Source organism: Pseudopipra pipra, chromosome 15, assembly GCF_036250125.1.
Source record: "Pseudopipra pipra isolate bDixPip1 chromosome 15, bDixPip1.hap1, whole genome shotgun sequence".
NCBI classification, from domain to species: Eukaryota; Metazoa; Chordata; class Aves; order Passeriformes; family Pipridae; genus Pseudopipra; species Pseudopipra pipra.
In genome coordinates, this window is record NC_087563.1 from 7,918,658 (window position 1) to 7,938,285 (window position 19,628).

Consider the following 19,628-nt stretch of genomic DNA (forward strand, 5'->3'; position numbering starts at 1 on the left):
ATGGAGTGTTTGGACAACAGAGCAAGACAACACTTTAGATCAAGAACAGGACAGATCACCCTAAGCTGCCTAAGGACCTAAGTTTATCTCAGAAAAAAATGCTTCAGTCTCATACTTGACATCACTACTGTTGCTCGTTCCTGTCCAGGTCTAAAGGGGAAAGGGAATGGAGTCTCTGCTCCATTTCAGCTCAGCTCTTTCAAAATGCAGAGCCATGGTGGGACAAAGACCCGGCTTTGGATCTGGAAAGGAATGGGATGTGCTGAGCATCCCCTGGTGCTGGGATCATTGCTCTGCTGACAGTCCAGAGCTTCTCAGAGATTCCTGTTTCTCTCAATCACATTAAGAGATTTCCTCATTATTTGTGTAACTTCAGCAGTGAGCACTGACAATATTGTGCATCTCAAGCTGACACCACAGCATGGGCCCCTCCTCATCTCTGCCCCAGATCCCCTAAAATCCCATTAACTCATTTCCAGGAGAAGCTTTTTCCATATGAGCAGTAATTGTAATTGTGAGAAGCAATTAGCAACACTGATGGCACGACAGCAGCCCCAGGCAGAGAACTGCTGCTTCTGGGATGATGCTTTCCTGAAAGACAGGCACCTGCTGGAAAACACAGAGTCCTACTTCAAGGATATATCTTTCCAAAATTATTTTTCCAGTGCACAATAATATGGTCCAACTACAACCAAAAAGCACAAAGAAATATGGAAATCCTCATTCTCAACCTCCCTTAATTGCTATCTCTGCTTGTGCAAGGAGAACGTGCAATATGCATCCGTATCCTGCGCACATTTAAAGAGGGATAAGACTGCAAGAGGAACTCCTGGGATATGTGAAAAGTTAATCCTGAGCACACAGCAGAAAGGAACTGCCTGTAAAACAGCCTGGCAGGAGCGTTGTCTCAGAGTGTTGGGGCAGCTCTGCCACTGCTCTAAAGGGAAAAACCACATCAGCCACAGGTTTGTGGATGTCCAGAGCAGGGTCCAATACTCCTTGTCCTGCTCCTTTGCTGGAGCTGCTGCATTTCCCAGATACCTGGAAAAAATCAGCACCTACATGGCAGCAGGACAGGGCTAAACCTTGGTTTATCTGAGGTTGAGCTTATCTGCCAGAGATGAGCCAAGGCCAAGGATGTGTTAATTATGTTGATACGCATCAACATGTTCCTGAAATTGGGTTTCCCTGATCTTGATCTGCAATGAGTCACCATGGGGACAAGCAGCACAGACACCTCTCTGTCCCCAACTCTGTGAAAGTTGAAACCTCTGGGTTCAGAGGGCACCAGCACCTTGTGAGGAAAAAGATTATCCATGCAGAAGACAAAGATGGAAAAGTAAAGAAAAGCAGAACACTGAGCTCCACAAGTATCGACATGCAGACATGGGAGCCAGTAGATGAAATGAGAGAGAAATTAAGCTGCCTAAGGACCTAAAAACCCCAAATCCCTCTATTTTTGTGTCTGCTAGAGCAGGTTTTGGGCAGCCTGTGACAGACCACCTAAACACAGATGACCAAGCTCAGGGATTGCTCACGCTGAGCCTGGCTGGACCCAGGGCCGACCTGAGTCCCTGGAGTGTGGACTAACACTACAGCTTATTATTTCCAAACATTTTCTACCCAAGACTGAAGTCCAGGAATAAGCTCCATAAGCCTGACAGATCAGTGTGGATTGTCTGCCTAATCTCCACACCAGCCACCAGCCAATATCAAATTAGAGTCCCCGTCAGCCACAGAACTGGAAGTGTTTCAGCTAAAGGGGAAGGGAGATGAATGGCAGAATCTGAAACTCCTGCTTTATTTTATTTCCTCCTTTTTAAAAGGCTGAAACTGTGTTTTGCTTCATGTTTTTAAATGCTTATGTGAAGGATTCTTTGCTGGGAGGTTTAATTGGGTCTTACAGCTACAAGAGCAGAACTGCCTTTCAGCTAAAGAGCACTTCCAGAGTGCAGAAGGGAGAAGAGCCACTTTGCAAAGAAGAAGAAGAGCAAGAGCTTCTGTTAATAAACCAAACCTGCAACTTCTCTCTGAGACCCCCCTGGGTCAGTTGTGGGCAAAAATGGGAATGTTTAACAACAAAATAATCACTATAATCATAGATTAAACATAATGATCTAATCCACTCTCTTGCATTACCCTGTCTGTTGAACATGATAATTTTCGACTTACACACAGCTTTGTATGATGAATTCTAGTGAAAATTTTACAAAGATATTGGACTTCGATAAACAAATTTCAAGTAATGGAAAATCCACTGTCCCACTTCACTTCTTATGGTAAAATTATTCTCAGTCTTAAAAAATGTGCACCTTGTTCCCCTTTTGAACGTTTCTAGCTTCAATTTTCAACTTTCAATTTCTGTGGTGCTCAGTTGTGTTTGAGCTGCTGCCCAAGCCCTCGTGCTTCAGCCTGACTTTGAGCCTTGGCCCATCTCTGGACCAGTTAGAAACAAAACAAAGAAGAAAGGAAGAAAAAGAAAGGAGTAAGAAAGGAAGAAGAAATTAAGAAAAAAGAAACCTCATATTATTCCTCAAGTGACGTGTAGCAGGGATGGCAAACACTGAATAAAATGGTAGTGGCTTCCCAAAGATACAGGAGGAAAACTGGGAAAACATTGCTTCATTTGGGAATAAATAAATGCAGAAATAAACACATGAGCTCAGTTCCTCTTCCAGGCATGGGGAGGATGGCACACAAGGGCTCCAGCAGCCCATTGACCCTGGAGTGTGACAAGTAACTGCTTAGTTAGCAGAAAATAAATCACTAGGACTGAATTTTTCAAAAGGAACTTTTGATATTTGAGGCTCCCCCGACAGCTGTGCTACACCATTCCCAGAGCACGCTCTGGTGCCACCGCTGCTTCCTCAAACTCACACGGATTGTTTCGACACCCTCCGAAATGACAGTGGCTGGTAATTAACAGTAACTCAATCAGACAAACCCACATGTTTTGAGAGTCAGCAAAGTCCACAGCGACCACTCTGTCCACCCTGGGAAGATGGGTTATCTCCAGCCCTCCCCTGCTCCTTGCTCCATGTGTGCTTGTTCTGCTCACCAGGGCACTCTCTTGCTTTTTGATCAAACTGGGAGAGCTCCCAGTTGGTTCCAGGAACACATGGCCTGGATGAACCAGAGAGCTGGGAACTGGGTTTATGCTGTAACGCGAAGCCACAGCCTGAGCAGACACATTTCTGCCACTCCATGAGCAGGGATGGGGCCTTGGCTCTTTCACCCAGCTATCTGGAGCATCAATTAGTGACAGAAATGGAAAGATGAGCTCCAACATTTTTAAACTGCCATGGTACATAATCCTCAGGAAAATGCCAAACCTCCTGGCCAAGTTTTCCTGTCTGTAAAAGGCAAAGTGCCTGAGGGCATCCCAAAAGGGTTGCCCTGTGGGGATGTCGGCGGGTGGCCACCCTCGGCACAGGTGTGGCACCCGTGTCCCGGCAGCTGATGACAGCGATGATGGGGGCGAGGAACATGAGAAGGGGAACACGCAGGGGCCAGTCAGGTGGGGAAGGGACAGCAACACTTTATCCCGTGCTACAGCAGCCTTGTGTCGAGCCCTGGTTAAGGGCTCAGATGCCAGGAGAGCTTCAAACTCCCCACTGATGCAACAGCGGAGGAAACCGAAGCCTGACCCTGTTATGGAATCATCTCTTCCACTGACAGCAGTAGAACTGCATGGGAATGGCATGGGAATGACAATCTGTTAGGCATGATTAGGGCAAATATGGAGGGCTGAGAGGGCGGCTGGGCACTTACGCTTCTCGTTGGGCTGGGGCGTGTGGAAGAGCGTCAGCGGCCGCTCGCTGCAGGAGGGAGGCTTCGAGTCCATGCTCTTCTTGCGGGATAACAGCAGCTGTGAGTTCGACGCCGGAGTCTCTGGCACCGTGTTAAATATCTGTTAAAAATAATAAACAAGTTGTTCTCTGGCATCATCCTTCGAACAAGACAGCTGCCCACCTGCCTGGGCTGCACCACTCTACAACCACCCTGCAGCGCAGCCTCTGAGGAAGACATGTGTTCAACAGGGCAATATTTTAGGTAGAATTTCCTAAATTCTACATTCCTGCTCTGTCTGCACTCCTCTATTTTTCACCCAAGATGCACATTGCAGGATGGGAAGAACCCTGACACTCTGGCACTCTGCTGAATTTTTGGGGTTGCAGATGATGGCGAGTGTCCCGGACAGACCAGCCATCACTCTCCCCATGTCCCCTGCAGCGCAGCCTCGGCGCCCACGCTCCCACGCCTGCAGGCCAGCTTGGGAAAGTCTTTGCAACTTTCAGCCACAGCTGTCAGAAAACTGAGTAATCACATTTTTCTCAAGGGGATGGAATTTTAAAACTGCATGAACCCAAAGAGAAGCAGTTTTGTTGGTTGTTGATATTTGGTTATTTATTGTTCCGCTTCTGGATCCCCAGGCTCAGACAACAGCAGCCTCCATACCAGCTCTCTCAAGGTCTCACTTCATTGCTAGAGCTCATTAAACCCCATCCCTCAGTGTCTTTCCTGCTCTACCTGCCCCGGCCAGACAGTCAACCAGCACGGACAGGGGTTCCCAACAGGAAAACTGCATTTTGACACAGCTCACTGCCCACCGCAGCATGGGGTGGCTCCTCTGGAGCACAAGGCTGTTGCCACAGTCACTGGGAGCCATCACAGTGGCCACCAACAGCCATGGTCACGGTCACCAACAGCCATTATCATGGTCACCATCAGCCCTCTCCAGTGGCCATCACATGCCACCAGCGAGCAGAGCCGCTGCCAGCAGTTAACGGGTTTGTTTCATGAAACAACAACATCATCTTCACACACACACACCAGCCCTCCACGATGATTCCTACAAATCCCTGATAAAGTGCCAGGACGCCTCAGACAAAAATATCAATGTCCTGTCCCTCCCGAAAGTGCACAGGGACAGTGGGAAGGGCAGCGGGAAGGGCAGCGCTTGGCCCTCGAGAGGAGCTGATGACTCGCTCCCAGTGGATCGAGCACCACATGGCCAAGGACATCCCTCCCTGGTCTTTCTGAGGACATTGCTCCCAGCCTCTCTATCCATAGGGACTCCCTGTCTGGGCTCGGGATCAGCCCTGAAGCCAGCAGCTGGGGTGAGGCACAGGAATTGGAGCTGAATCCCTGTGTCCAGCTCCTGCATGTGCAGCAGGACCCGGCAATGGCCCGGTGAGCGCTTGGATCTGACTGCACAGTGGGACAGATGGAGAGATCATGGAGCCCTTCCTGGGGAGCTCTGCAGTGCTCATTCACACATTCCTCATGGGCTCAGGGATTAGTGGAGAGAGAGGCTACCCCAGTCACACTCTCTGCAAGAAGCACCAAATGTTGTCACACCACACGCCTGCCCACGGCCATTCCCACTCCACAATGGCTGGTTCCCAGTCTCCCCATTGGAGTCTGGGGGCCAGTGTCTCCCCAGCCTCTTGCATGGATGATGCACCATGTTCTCTGCATCCTACCAGCCCTCCCCAGCCCCCAGCAGCTCACCAGCCCACCCTAGCACCTCACCAGCCCTGCCCAGTACATCCCACAGTCCCAGTTAGCCAGGCTATTCGTGGCTCACACAGCTGCACATGCTTCAGGTGCCTTCCCTGGCTCTGGGACCCCACCATGAGCCCTGTGCTCAGCAGGCTAAATACAGCTCCTGGGAGGCAGGATCCTCAGCACAGGGGCTGAAATCAGTCCCAGGGCACCCTGCCTGCCCTGGGCTCCACTCCCCACAGCCAGCACGGCCACTGCCTGCTTTAATGTGCTCCTGCTTTCAAATTGCTTTTCAGTAATAAATTCACCTTGGGAAATATAATGAAATATATAAAACAGGCAAGATAAAAGCATTGATTTATGAATTGCATTTTACACAACAATTCCCACAGCACACTTGAAAATAAACTTCCAGGTTTCTGTTTCAGGTTTTTGGGGGTTTTTTTGGTCTTTTATAACAAGAGAAGATACAAATGCTCTTCAGTGAGGAACTCAGTGACTAAAAGCAGCCTCATTTCAAATGCAGCTGGAACATCATTATGAAACTATTTTGCTAAAACCTTCAGCACTGAGATCTTACCATAACTTTGCTTTTCTGTTAAAGCCCCCAGTCAGCCCAAAAAGCCGATGGCCTGCACTGCACCCTCAACACAGGCTCTCCAGCTGCTCTTGTGGAGGCAGGGAGAGGTGTGGGCAGCACAGGAGGCATTTCAGAGAATTAGGATATCTTTTATAATACATAAATGTGTTGTAGTCACAAGCACATGGAGGAAAGGCTGAGAATCGCTCATGGATAAATCCTGTTAAGGAAAGTGGCATTGGGGTTCATTAGGAAGTGCTGGGCAGCAGAGCAGGGCATGTGGCTCCTGCTCAGCTTCCTTAGGCTCCTCTTTGCTCCATTGCAACACCTGGCAGGCAAACAGAGCCATCGTCCCTTCCTCTCCAAGCCCTAATCCTACTCCCATCCCAAGGTTATTCCACATTTCCAGAGGATCTGGTGTCAGACTCATGGGAGATGGCCCAAAGGGCAGCAGTTCCCAATGGCAGCTGTAATTTAAAGACAAATGCAAGGGCTGTAACACCTTGATGCATAGGGATCTTCCTGAGGAGAACATGCCTGAGCTCCTCCATCCCAAACCAATACCACAGCCTTTCTGTGCCCACAGAAGCAATATCTCCAAGAATCAGAGATCCTGTCTCCCTGACCCCACTGGCTGCATGTTTGAGGCCCCACTGCAGCCCCATGCAGCTGTGCCCCAGGACTGCTGCCCACACCACACAGAGCAGAGGTTCAGCCTTGCATGTGAACACATGACAAACCTGTCCAAGATGTCCCCCAAGACGCCTGTGAGCAAAGCCCCATGTGACAGCTGTGATGCCACCCTGCACCACCACCCTGGTCAGGGCAAGCTGGTCTCTACTTCTACCTTTGCAGCACAAATTAGTTACTTCTTTCCAACCAAAACCAGACTAACAAAAGAGCATAATCATGGAACTGGATGAATTCAGAAGAAAATGGTATATTTTAGCACATGCAGTCACCCCATGCAGTCAACTGGGAGGGACAGCCAGCACGATGGCCCCACCGAGCCACCACTGCTCCACTGACAAACAACATCCTCATGGCCAACAAACACAAATGCATCAGGATTCAGGAGATCAATGCTATGGATAAAGCCAGTACTTGATAAACCCAGATTTAGTCAGCAAAGCAGGAGCCAGCCAAGGTGTACATCTTGCACTAGCTTCCTTTAGTGCTCATCTCTCTTGAAACCAAGGACAAATTCCTACTAAACAGTGGAAAAGGGGGAGAAAGGGGATTTCTGTGATGGAGACACAGACATGCTGACTCATACTGAGATGCCAGGAACAGCTTGGTTACCCAACTGCAGCCCAGGAACAGGCAATTTTGGCACCTCTGTGCCCTCTCCTGAGCTGTGTCCCTCACTAGTGACAGTGCCAGGGAGGTGCCAGCTGTCCCTTCCCTGGCACAGCCCCCCCACCTGCAGCAAAGCCGCCAGTGCTGCTGGTTATAGGGAATGAGGGAGGCCCTGGGAGAGGGGCCTCCCATTGGGAAAGAGAGACCAATTCCTTCCCATAAATAATTGACACTGAAAGAAGCCAGGGAAGCCATTACCTTCTCATGGTTTTCTATTAAAATTTCAATCACGATGTTCTGGAATTTGATGTCCATAATGGCAGCGACTGTTTCCTCTTGAGGTCGAAGCAGCGTCGGCCCAAACACCACACCCAGATTAGCAACAGTCATCAGGTTCTGCTTGTGATTATCTGCAACTCTGAGAAAAAACAAAAAGAGAAAGAAAATGAAGTAGGTGATAGAACTAATCCGCAGGGAACCCCCTCTCTGCTCTCCCTGACTCGTGGCTGGCACAAGGCTTACAACCCTGTTTACATTTTTTACGCTCCTGGTGAGCTCCTTGAAGGCTCAGCCATGTGGAAAAGTACAAATTTAACTGTTGTGTTCCTGGAGACCTTTCAGCCTCCATGAATTGACTAATCCCACAAAACCCCAACCCCGCACCGGCCACCGAGCCTCATGCTGCAAACCACTCCCAGGAAAACATCTTGAATCATTAATGCTTAAAACCCTTCTGAAAACAAATTGTTGGACCTCTGACACACGCTGCTCTCCAACTCAATGAGTGACCTCATATGTTCCAAAGGCCAATTCCTTCTCAGCCATTCCAGCGCTGGGCTGCACCAGAGGTCAGCCCCATTCAGGTCATCCAGACTGGCTGGGAGGTGACGATGGGTCTTTACCCCCAGATCCCCATGGCCCACATCTGCCCTTCTCCATCCTGCTGAGGAACCCACCAGAGATGAGCATCCGCTCACCCAGGGACCCACCAATATTCGAGCTTCCTCCCTGCCACCTCCATCTCTTTTTTGTTCACGAGGGCACAAACCAGTTCAGAGAAGTGAAGCAGCTCATGCTGAGGACGTGCCACGGTGTGTTTGAGGGGTTAACTTGGAGCAGCTCCAGTTGGTCCCTGGTCTTAGTGATGCAAATCCCCATCAGCCCCAATGGGGCATGTCCTACGCTCTGTCTCACCCCGAGGATACTGTGCACTGCACTGCATGCAGGAGGCAGCCCAGCAGCCCCCATCCATGTCAGACCATGGATGCCAGGGACCAGGTGCTCGGCTGCTCCGTGGCACAAGCATGGTTGTGGCATGGACAGAACTCGCTGGGTGCCATGGAATCTGCTGAGTCACACGGGGACACGCGTGCGGGCGGCGCAGCCGGGACCTGCGGGCGCAGCCCTGCAGCCCCGTCTCCCCGAGTCTTTCTTGTGGTTTTCTCCTCACCTCTTCAACCAGGAAACACGGCAGCTTCAGGCTGTGTGCTCACACGGTTTTAGCCTAAGGGCATTTTAGTGTCTTTTCCCTTCACTCTTTCTCTCCTGTTTCCATGGATAAATGCAGTGGAGGAGCACAGAGTGAGGCTGGACTGCCCCAAAAATTCATTGCCACGAGCTTTTACTATTGATCTTGGGGCCAAGATATTTGTGGGCATACTCAGTGTATTTCAGCACACTGTAAGCACAGGCTGGCTTAAAAGAAAAGATGCTTTCCATCCTTTTCCATCCAAATCTCACTTGAACCAGAAAGAACTCATTCCTCATCTCTATATACAGCTCCTCAGGCAGCAGATGGGGACCTCAGCACAGAGTAGGGCTCTCAGTGCTGCTGGCCTAGCTTCTCCCAACAGCAGCATCAGCCCTACTTACTGCCCAGGCAAGAAGCCTCACTTCAGTGCATGTTACATCCCTGGAGAACAGGCAGAGCTGTCACCTCCACCGAGTCTGCGGTTAAAGGTGGGAGGTCCTGGCCAAAGCCCCTCAGGAGCTGGTGGAACCTCCCTCTTACCCGTAACTCCCCCCACTGTCAGGAAGCTCTGAATATTTTATCACAAACGTGCGGGAAATCTCCAGTGTCAGTAAACGCTGTGGGAGATGGGCTGCCCTGGAAACGGGCTCCAGCACAGAGATGACAACCTTGCCAGTGCTGAGATGATGTGCTGCCCACAGGGCTGCTGTCATCCCATCCAGGCTGGACATTCCCATCCCCAGATGGGCACGGAGCCTCTCCCCATCCCCATCCCCATCCTCACCACAGCCAAGAGCACACCAAGCCGTGCACTGCAACACTGGTACCACCCACCGTGACCCGCAGGGCCGGGAGAGGGGGAGCAAACTTTCCTTAGGGAGTCACAACCCCATGCAACAGAGAGAAAGGCAGAAGTCCAGCAAGAAATATTATATGCTACATAATACTTCTACGAGGATTCAAACCTTCCCCTCACTCCCACCCATCTCCTCACCAAGACACTTACAAACCCCAAAGACATTTTCACATTGCAACATCTACATTTCAAACACACATTCACGTGCTCCTAACTCGATTTGGAAAAACACAGCTGCAATTCAAATGGCTTTGAAAAGTACTAATAAAATAATAATTTTAGTGATCTTCTGCGGTTAGTAAAACAATGTTCATTTATTAAAAAAAACAATCTAATTGATCTAAGTCATACAAAATTAGGTCCCTCCATTTCTCATTACCGTTACCATGTCCTACATCACTCTAATAAATTGCACTGTCACCAGCTCATTACGGTGAGGCAGCTGTGCGTGGCCCTGGTAATTATTTCAGACTGAGCTATTAATGGCTTCCCAGGCAGGACATGATCCTGCAGCACCAGCCATGGACCTGCCCTAGCAATGTCCACACGGGTGGCCCCTTGCCTCCATCACCAAACTCCACTGTGTTTTATTTTGCCTCTGGAAGTGTGGGAGCCATTCTGCAGCTATGCAATCTGGCTCCTTTCTGGAATAAACTTTAGTGGCACATGAACTGATCTGCATCCTGGGTACTTTTCCAGCAATAGCCTTCCCCACACTGGGTCACCACAGCTGTGCTCCAAAACATGATTCACCTTTCACATCCTTCAAATTCCACAACCATTACCCACAGGATAATTTACTCTAAATTATACCTCTTCATCATCTTTTGTACTAGGAAATAATGCCACAGTTTCTAAAGATGGGGTGTTCTCAGCCCAAAGTGAGCTTAATGCCGGGGCTGTTCAGCAGGGACTGGCAGTGCCATTCCTGAGCTGCCCTTTAGAAGGTTTCCAAGCATTCACTGTATTTTCCTTTTAACCTGCTATTTCTTTCCGGTCCTCAGTGCACTTTGAAAGAACTGCACTAACATTAACTTTGATAGGTCCTTTTCCCACTCCCTCTCCATACCCACTTTGGAGGAGTCACATCCAGCACAGGGAAGAAGCAACAACTAATGGAGGAATGTGCAGAACCTCTTCACTCCTGCTTGGGGCTCCCAACGGGCCAAACTACCGCTGGCTTTTGGACTCTGGGCTGTGCCTCCTCCTCTCAACACATGATGCTTCCCACATGCCTCCCTCCAGGATCAGTGGGAGATCAGCCTGGCAGTGTGGGACAGTCCTTGGCCATGGAAATATCTGCACTCAGCAGTGCCTCACCAATGCACAGCTCCATGAGGGCCTGACCCACTTGGTGCTGACCCAGGAGCTGTGCTGGATGCTGCCAGCACCCAGCCAATGGCACCGAGACCAAGCCCGGGACACCCCGGGCCAGGAGCCCAGCGCTCCTGTGGGAGCTCCATCCCAGCAGGTCATTCCCCAGGGTGCCTGTGGACGCCGCTCACTTTACACTCACTTTCAGCAAAACAAAGGAGAACAGGAGCGGAGTAAATCCATGTTGTGTGTTAAATTAGATTATGCCCAGGTTGCCTGGATACCGTATAATCACTGCCATGACCAAACACAATTTAATACAGGGTAATTGGTAGCCAAGGTTCAGCGCAGGGAAAGCGCAGGAGCAGTAAATATTCCCTGGCTGCGCTGGCTCGCGGTCGGCACTATGTAGGAGAGGAGAATGGCAGCGGGTGCCATGGGCAGGCAGCACAGCGTGGGCCCTCACTCCTCTTACCAAGATTAATGAATTTGGTCTTTTCACCCTGCTCAATGGCTCAGACTCACTTTCACTAAGACCCAGTTAAAGAATTCATTTGCTTCTCCAGCAAACTACACAGGTGCTTCCAGTCCTCCCAGTAAGAGCCAGCACTGCAGCTGAACATCATGCACAGGGCCCAGGACAACAAAAAATGGACCAGCATGAGACTTCTGGGCTCTGACCTGGCACCAGTGGGATCACTTGACACTGGTGGACACAGTCCAAGCCCCTGCCCAGCACACTGGGCACCAAGAGCCACAGAGCTCCATGGGGGCTGCTCCAGTGGATGCCACGAGGGCACCCGGCTCTGCTCCCCACAGAACTCCTGTTTCCTGTGTCTGGAATACATACTTTGTGCATGTATTTTATATATGTGTATAAAATTATATATATATAAAATTTTTTGTGTATGTATTTTATATATAAAATACATGTATCTGCATATCAGCCCAAAGTGCCATTATTAGTTCAAATATCTTCCCTGATTCAGAACAAAATCTCTGAGCAAACAACCATTTGAAGGGAACAAAGGCAAAGTCTGGAGTGTTTCTATTTCCATGCCTGGGACAAACCTTTGAAAACAAAGTGCTTGTTGTGGCTGGCCTAGCAAGTCCTTAGAGGATGGAAAATAATGCAGCTAATTCCTATTGCTACAGGTAAAAATCCATCTCCTGTCTGCCATCACCAAGAGAGCTGTTTAATGTGAAAAGCCAGTCACGCAGAGGCCAGCAATTCCCAAAATTATTTAGGCTGCTCTGGGTAGTTTGACAGAAATTAAACACTCACCTTTGACTCTGGATGTGCATGAGAGGTAAAAAGCAGAGGGAGTGCAGGCAGCACGCTGGGATCTGAGGGGGGTCTGTGGATCCACCATCCTGGGTGGGCTGTTGGTGCATGGTAGAACTGCACTTACCCCATGCTAGTGAGAGCCCACCAGGGCAGCAGCTAAGTTCCCACCCAGTTCATCCAAAGAATCATAGTATCATGAAATCATTCAGGTGGGAAAAGCTCTCCAAGATCATTGAGCCCAGCCATTCCCCCAGCACTGCCAAGGCCGCCACTAACCCGTGTGCCCAAGTGCCACATCTACATGGCTTTTAAATCCCTCCAGGGATGGTGACTCCACCACTGCTCTGGGCAGCCTGTGCCAGGGCTGGACGATCCTTTCCATGAGGGAAATTTCCCTAATATCCAACCCAAAACTCCTCTGGCACGACTTGAGGCCATTTCCTCTTGTCCTGTTGCTTGTTATCCGAGAAAAGACCAGACCTTCACCTTGTTCCATCCTCCTGTCAGGGAGTTGTAGAGCATGAGAAGGTCCTCCCTGACCCTCCTTTTCTGCAGGTTGAGCCTCCCTCAGGCCCCTCAGCTGCTCCTGGTGCTCTAGACCCTTCCCCAGCTCTGCTGCCTGTCTCTGGACACGATCCAGAAATCCCTCCTGGGGCAGCACAGCCCATGCTCGGGGAGGCTCAGCACAGCCAAGCTTTGTCCAGGTGGAAACCCACAGCTCCCTGCTCCCAGTTGCCCCCACTTCCAGCCATTTAATCTGGATCTCACCCAGGAATGGACGGACGGACAGAGGCGGCTGTGAGCGCACACAATTGCTGGTATTTATCAGATACAATCTAATGAGTTCTGGGAAATGTTCCTGGGTGCATTTAACTCATCCCTGCACATTATTGAGTTTAATTGGGCTGCAGCGTATGAGTGTGTCGGTGGAGAGCAGCTGAGGGACTGGGCTGGCCCCCACTCGGCTTCACCCCTCTCCGAGGGGCTGGCAGAGTTGTGTCCCAGGAGATGGTGGCCCTGCAGCTCCCTGGGGATGACTCATTCTTGCTCAAACCTACGGTGGGTCTCCCAGCCTTGGGAACATGTCCAACGGCCAGGAATGCAGTAGGTGTTTATTGCAGGCGTGTTGTGACCACGGTGCCCAGCGCAGAGCTGGTGAAACCACCCGTGCAATTCCACCTGTAGCAGCGTCCGCTGGTGTCCCAGGCAGCTAAACTGGTCAATCACACATTCCTAAACCATTCCTAAAAAGGCTATGTGCATCATAGGAGGTGACAGGGACACTGGTCTGCAGTGGCTGCTGGGAGACAGCCCTGGAGAACCAAGGAGTGTAGCACCCCAAAGGAGCCTGGCCAGCTCTGCTTCATCTCATGTTCCAAAGGCACCTGGGACATGGGTTAGTGGTGGCCTTGGCAGTGCTGGGGTAACGGCTGGACTCAATGACCTTAGAGAGTTTTTCCAACATTCATGATTCCATGATTCCCAAGCTGGAGCACACAAGCACAGAACTGCCACACTTCCAAATTGCACAACCGCCTCTTTATCCTGCTCTTGAGGCTCTGGACATGACTGCACTCTTTGGGCTGCTCTTGGATGCAGGGAGCTCTGCAAGGGCCAGAGGAGTCTGGAGTGGCAGGAGGTCATTGGGCTCAGTCAGCCACATCTGTGGGAATTGGGAACATCTGGAATACAGACAAACCCTGCTGCTGGCAGCCCAGGCTCCGCAGGCCACAAGCTCACAGCTCCGCACCCTCCCCAGCCCCGCCATTCCGGAGAGGAGAGCCAAGCCTGAGGAATGTAGATGGAGGCCAGCGGATCCAGAAGGAGGACAGATCACCAGGGAATGACAAGGGGAAACTTGCTGAAAGCAAAAACCTTCAGAGGCAACACTGAGGACTAAAGGGGTCTCAGCAAGCAGCCACACTGCTCTTGAGTTTCCTGCTCAGGCAAGGATCAAAACTGTGCCTGCACTGATTCTGGGTGCTTTGGCTTGCTCCAACAAGACTCTTTTTCTCCTGGGTGAATCTGGCCACAGCTGGATGCTTGGGTTCACTCCCAGGGAAAAAAAAAAAAGGGCTCATGTTGCACTGAGAAGATGCCGAGGCCAAATGTGAGGTTCAGTATCAGCGAGTCTGATCAGTGCGAATTCCAAACGTGCTGCAACTTGCAAGGAAAACACGCAGGGACCTGCAACACTGCTCCGGTTCAGGCTTCCCAGACCAAGCCAATGTGGTTTCCAAAGCCATCCTCTCTGTCCTCTCTGGCTTTGGGCAAGCTGAGCTTGATGGGGGATCTCAGAGGGATCTCGGATCTGCTCACCGACCCTCAGCCCAGGGCTGAGTGGCGCCGGGCTGGCACATTCCCTGCACCTCATCACAGCATCAGCAGCACTGTAGGTTTCCATTGACACCCTGGTGAAAGCCACAGGCACGGCCACGACTTGATGTTAAATGTCACTGTGGTTTCCACCTGCACAAATACAGCAGCCAAAGGGGTCTCACCCTTAAACAACCCCAGGGACAGGGTGGAATGGGGGCTGCCACGGCCACAAACACCATCCCCTGTGCCACTGCCATCCCCAGCCCCAGCACCCCGGCAAAGCCCCTGCTGAACAGGCAGGTTTTCCTTCAAAAACAGAACTCGCTGGTGCTGTCACACTGCAATAAGAAACCCACACGGCCAGCAGGGCAATGAAGCCCCAAGGAGAGGTATAAGTTACAAACAATCCTTTGAAAGATCTGCTGCCACGGTAAGCGCTGTGTCGAAGTCTACAACCTGCTGCGTGGAAAACAGCCAAAGTAAATGGGCTCCCTGGGAGCCTCCTGTCAGGAACTGGTACTGGGGTGAGCAAGTGCAGCTCCCACCATCCCTGCAGGGAATCATTCCCAGCTGGAGCCAGGTCATGGGGCCACATGCAGGAGGTGCCTGGTGCACACCTGTATGTTCACACGAGTACAGTGGCCACGGGGAAGGAGAACAAAGAGGGAGTTTGACTTTTTTTTTCCTCTTAGAGGTGTTTTGGAGCACATTTGCTTCACAAAGGAAAGGTTAGTGCCCACTCCTCCAAAATACTGAATTTCATAGAACAACAATTCTAGAAGAAAGAGAATACAGGAATAACCAGCTTTGCAGAATAAGTCACGGTGAAAAACAGCAGGAAAAATGCTTGTCCCACCTTTTCCAATGATTGAAAACATCCCTCATTCCCCCAGTCCTGTGTACCCTGCCACACACATATAGGTTGGAACAAGATGGTTTTAAAGGTCCCTCCCAACCCAAACTTTTCTGTGATTCTGTGAGCTGGAGATCACGGGGAAAACCGTTGCTCAAAGACATCTTGGCACTGATGATTTCTGGTCTCCTTCCTCGTGCTGAAAAAAGATTGGACTAAAAATTGCTGAGTTTGGTTCGCGTGCTGGGTCTATTCATACAGAGCAGTCAAGGGATGTGCTCATTAAGATGTCTCCATCCCACTCTGTCTGAGGCAACGGCACAGACACCACCAGGGAAAGACCAGCCAGTTATTGGAAATCTTTTGCTCACTCTCACTTCAATCTGTTTCCATACACAGTTTCAGTTTCACTGTGATAAACAATTAAAAAGAATCCAGATATAATTATGTGCTATCAACAACCTCTATCCCACCACACCAAGTTCAAACACAAGCCCACAAGCATTCACACTTGAGGAATGCAAAATGCCTGGTGCTGCTCCTGGAGATCCCGGGCATCAAGTGGGAGCTCAGCAGAGATGTTCAACCACAGAAACTCCACAGCTAACCCAGCATGTGCTGCATTATGAGCTTCTAAACCATCATGCCAGGTTGGTGACATCAGCTTTAGTCCAAGACCCCCATTATCATACCTATAGACATGAGTCTTGTGCGGAAAGAACCTAACGAGAGGTGCTGTAGGCTCCAGAGCTCATTCCTCTCCAGCCAAAAACTGGGGAAACTGCAGAAAACATAAGGACCTTTTGGAGAAGCTTGGAAGGAAAAGCTACCAGCACACACAGCTGCTCCATGGACAATCCAGGCTGAGGGGGTTAAAAGTTCATTTGCAGAAACAGATGCAGATAGCTAATTTAAACATTACAGGAAGTCAAGCCCAAAAACCCAGAGAACACCTACAGAGCTTTTTGTGGTGGTTTTTCTTTTTAGTTCTGCAGAATCTCAAAAACAAAACCAGAGAAGTAAAAGGAAGGCAGAGCAGGCAAGGGGAAGGCATGCACAGAGTGCTGCAGGGCACACTGTGCTGTCTGGGCTCTGTGGAAGCATCACCGGCTCCTCCACCAAAACACATGAGGTAGAGGAGAGCAAAGGGGAAACCAAAGGTATTGCTGTGCCCCACGAGGCTCTGACACCTCTGGCTCCAAAGCACAAATCATACAATCATGGAACCAACAGAATGGGTTGGGTTGGAAGGGACCTTAAAGCCCACCTATTTCCAACTAGGGAAAAAGGAAAAATGGGCAAAGAAAGCACGGCAGGAGACTGACACGAGCCTGAACCAGGATAGCCGAGCTCCAGACAGGACTCTCCCATCTCCAGCAAGGCAGGACGTGCCCACAGGGAGTCACCTTCCATGTGACTTGTGCTACCTATGGGAATACCCAGACCCTCTGAGTCACCTGAACTCCCAGGGCTTTGCCCAGGAGCCAGCAGTGCTGTGATCCAAAAGGAGCAAAAACAGGCACTGGGCAAAAAAATGGCATTCCCGAAGGCAGCAATGAGGACCACTGCCTGGCCCGGGGCACACTAGCTCAGAGAATGCTCCCTGTTTGCTTTTGGCAGCCAAATCAAGTGAGGAGCATAAGACAGCGGAGCATCTCAGAGGCCTCAGTGGCTAGTGGAAATTTCCAGAATGTCCGGGACAAGAATGACTTACTGGAAGCAATACATAAATCAAGCAAATGAATAGTTACCAGACAGCAGCATAAACAGCTGCCATGGGGATGAAATCAGACCTGCTGTGCCAAGAGGCGTCAGCCTCCTTGCCGGCTGCACCTTCGGGGGAAACCAGGAAAACAAACCAAGGAAAAGCACATTTCTGGGGGATCTGCCACCCCTGGTCCCATGCAGGTGCCTCGGTGGGTTCCTGAAGTCGTGGGCACAGAGCCCACCATGGTGAGCACTGGGGACCAGTTCCCAGGGGGCTCTGCAGGGCAGCGTGGCTGGGAGCGCGGCACAGGGCTGCCAAGGCCGGGACTGCTCCACGCCGAGGAAAACAAGCACGGGTTGTATTTTTAGGCAGAAGACCTGGAGGAATTTTTTTCTTCTTCTCCTTTGCCAACAATCCCTCGTACAGCAGCGAGCCCTCCGGAACACACCACACACCGTGCCCGGCCCCTGCCCTGTCGTGCCAATGTGGGTTTTGCTGGATCCCCAACAGCAGCTGCCCTGCAGAGCCCACGGAAACCATTAGAAACCATCGTGCTGATCAGCGGCAAACAGTTTGTGCTAGAGATAACAATCACTGTCTTCTTGGTTAAAAAACGCAAACTAGAAAACGCCACCGGAGCAAAACCAAAGGGAACCAGTCGGTGTTGGCCAGGTTGCAGCTGGGAGAGATTAGAGATAATTAATTCTGCTAAATACACGTACACACAGCTTGGCTGCAGCCTGCTCCATGGTCCTGACCTTGGCCAGGAGAGGAGTGGGTGCGTGGGTCAGGGGACACCTGGGGCAGCGGCAGCGATGCTGGGGGAATGCTGACCCACAGGAGGGTCTGGGGGCCCTGTGGAGGATGCACGAGCCCAGCACCACCTTCATTGGAGAGCTGGACTCACTGCCACGAGAACAAAGCAAAGCTCAGGTGTCAAATTATGGCCACGCACAAAAAATAACTCCTGAAATGCTTGAAATATAAACAGAGTGAAATCCTCCTGTTCTGCACAAAAAAAGAAGAAAGAGACAGGGATGATATTGCAGCTCCACAAACAAAAATGGCAATTTTCTGCAGCCAGCTCAACTCTGGCAGTGCCTCTGCCAGCCCAGCACCACTGTGGGAGCCTTGCTTAGCTTTGACTTACTGGATAGAAAAAAAATCGGTTTAATCATAGAATCCCAGAATGGTTTGGGTTGGAAGGGACCTTAAAGCTCATCTCATTCCACCCCCTGCCATGGGCAGGGAAACCTTCCACTAGCCCAGGTTGCTCCAAGCCCTGTCCAGCCTGGCCTTGAACACTTCTAGGGATGAGACAGCCACAGCTTCTCTGGGAAACCTGTGCCAGTGTTATCCAGTCTCACTGACTCTCATCAGGATACGGGCACAGGCTCAGGGGACGGTCTGGGCTGTGGGTGCTTGGGTTTCCCTGCTGAGATCTCCTCAGAAAAATATCAGAACAAAGAGATCTTCTTGCTCTCAGGAACAGCAAAACACAGCTGGGTTTATTATGCGGATCCTGAGAGTGTGAACATGTCCCAGCAAAGAAGATTAAAGGGTTTACCTACTCATGGGTCAAGGAATAATAGCAAGTTTCACTGGAACTAGGGTCTGCAGAGCAGGGGAGGGAATTGCAGCATTACATTCCTGATGAAAGAGCATGAACAGGAATCACTCCTGCTCTGTGTGTCTTAATGGATAACTGCCTGGACACACAGACATGAGATAGTGTAAACAGTCTTGGAAATGCAGTAAGAGGCAGAAATCATGTTCACTTTCTATTGATATGCTCTTTTCTCTCCATCCTATCTGCGCCTGTTCCTGAGATCTGTCCTCTCCTTCCTCTGCTAGTCCCTCTCACTGCACTCCGATTTTGGGGGGCACCCAGCTGCCACAGGGAACCCACTGCATTTCTCTGCTATGCAGGAGGAAGGGCACTGCTAAATTACCTCAGAGGCACTTATCCTGTCTGATACTGGTGTTAATAATTGCCATTTTTTAATGTATCAGCTTTCTTAGCACGGTTTTATTGCTGTTAATAACTGCAGCCCCATCACATGAGGAGCCCCACGTCCCTCATCAGAGCAGCAGTGCACCAGTGCACGTACACCCCAAAAACCCAGAAGCCATAGACCAGCGAGAACAGGCTCTTTTTCTATTCAACTGACACAGCCCAAGTTCTGTTTTTAGTATCAGAAATCTCCGCAGCAAGACTGTGAGAAATATTTTTTAGCTCATCTGATAAACACGCAAATCTTGATTATTCATATGTTACTTAAAATAAAAAACCCAAACAGAAACAGATGAGACAATCCCCTCCAAGAGCGTAGCCCAGCTTGGCAGGGCCAGGCAGTGGACCCTGGTTTTGCCCACGTTAGCTGTGGGTGCCCTGCTCTCAGCAGCACCCAGACCCTGGCTGGTCCCACCCT

The 19,628-nt window shown here is 50.5% G+C and overlaps 1 protein-coding gene across 3 annotated transcripts in view; it reads right to left on the bottom strand.

The window, feature by feature from the left end:
• ARHGAP26 (Rho GTPase activating protein 26) overlaps positions 1–19,628 on the bottom strand; it is a 116,368-nt gene that overhangs the window by 28,002 nt on the left and 68,738 nt on the right. For all 3 annotated transcript variants that reach the window (XM_064671654.1, XM_064671655.1, XM_064671656.1), the window contains exons 18-19: positions 7,646–7,805; positions 3,772–3,910 (exon numbers count right to left, since the gene is read on the bottom strand). In XM_064671654.1, coding sequence (XP_064527724.1) covers positions 3,772–3,910; positions 7,646–7,805 — 299 coding nt within the window. The remainder of the gene's footprint in view (positions 1–3,771; positions 3,911–7,645; positions 7,806–19,628) is intronic.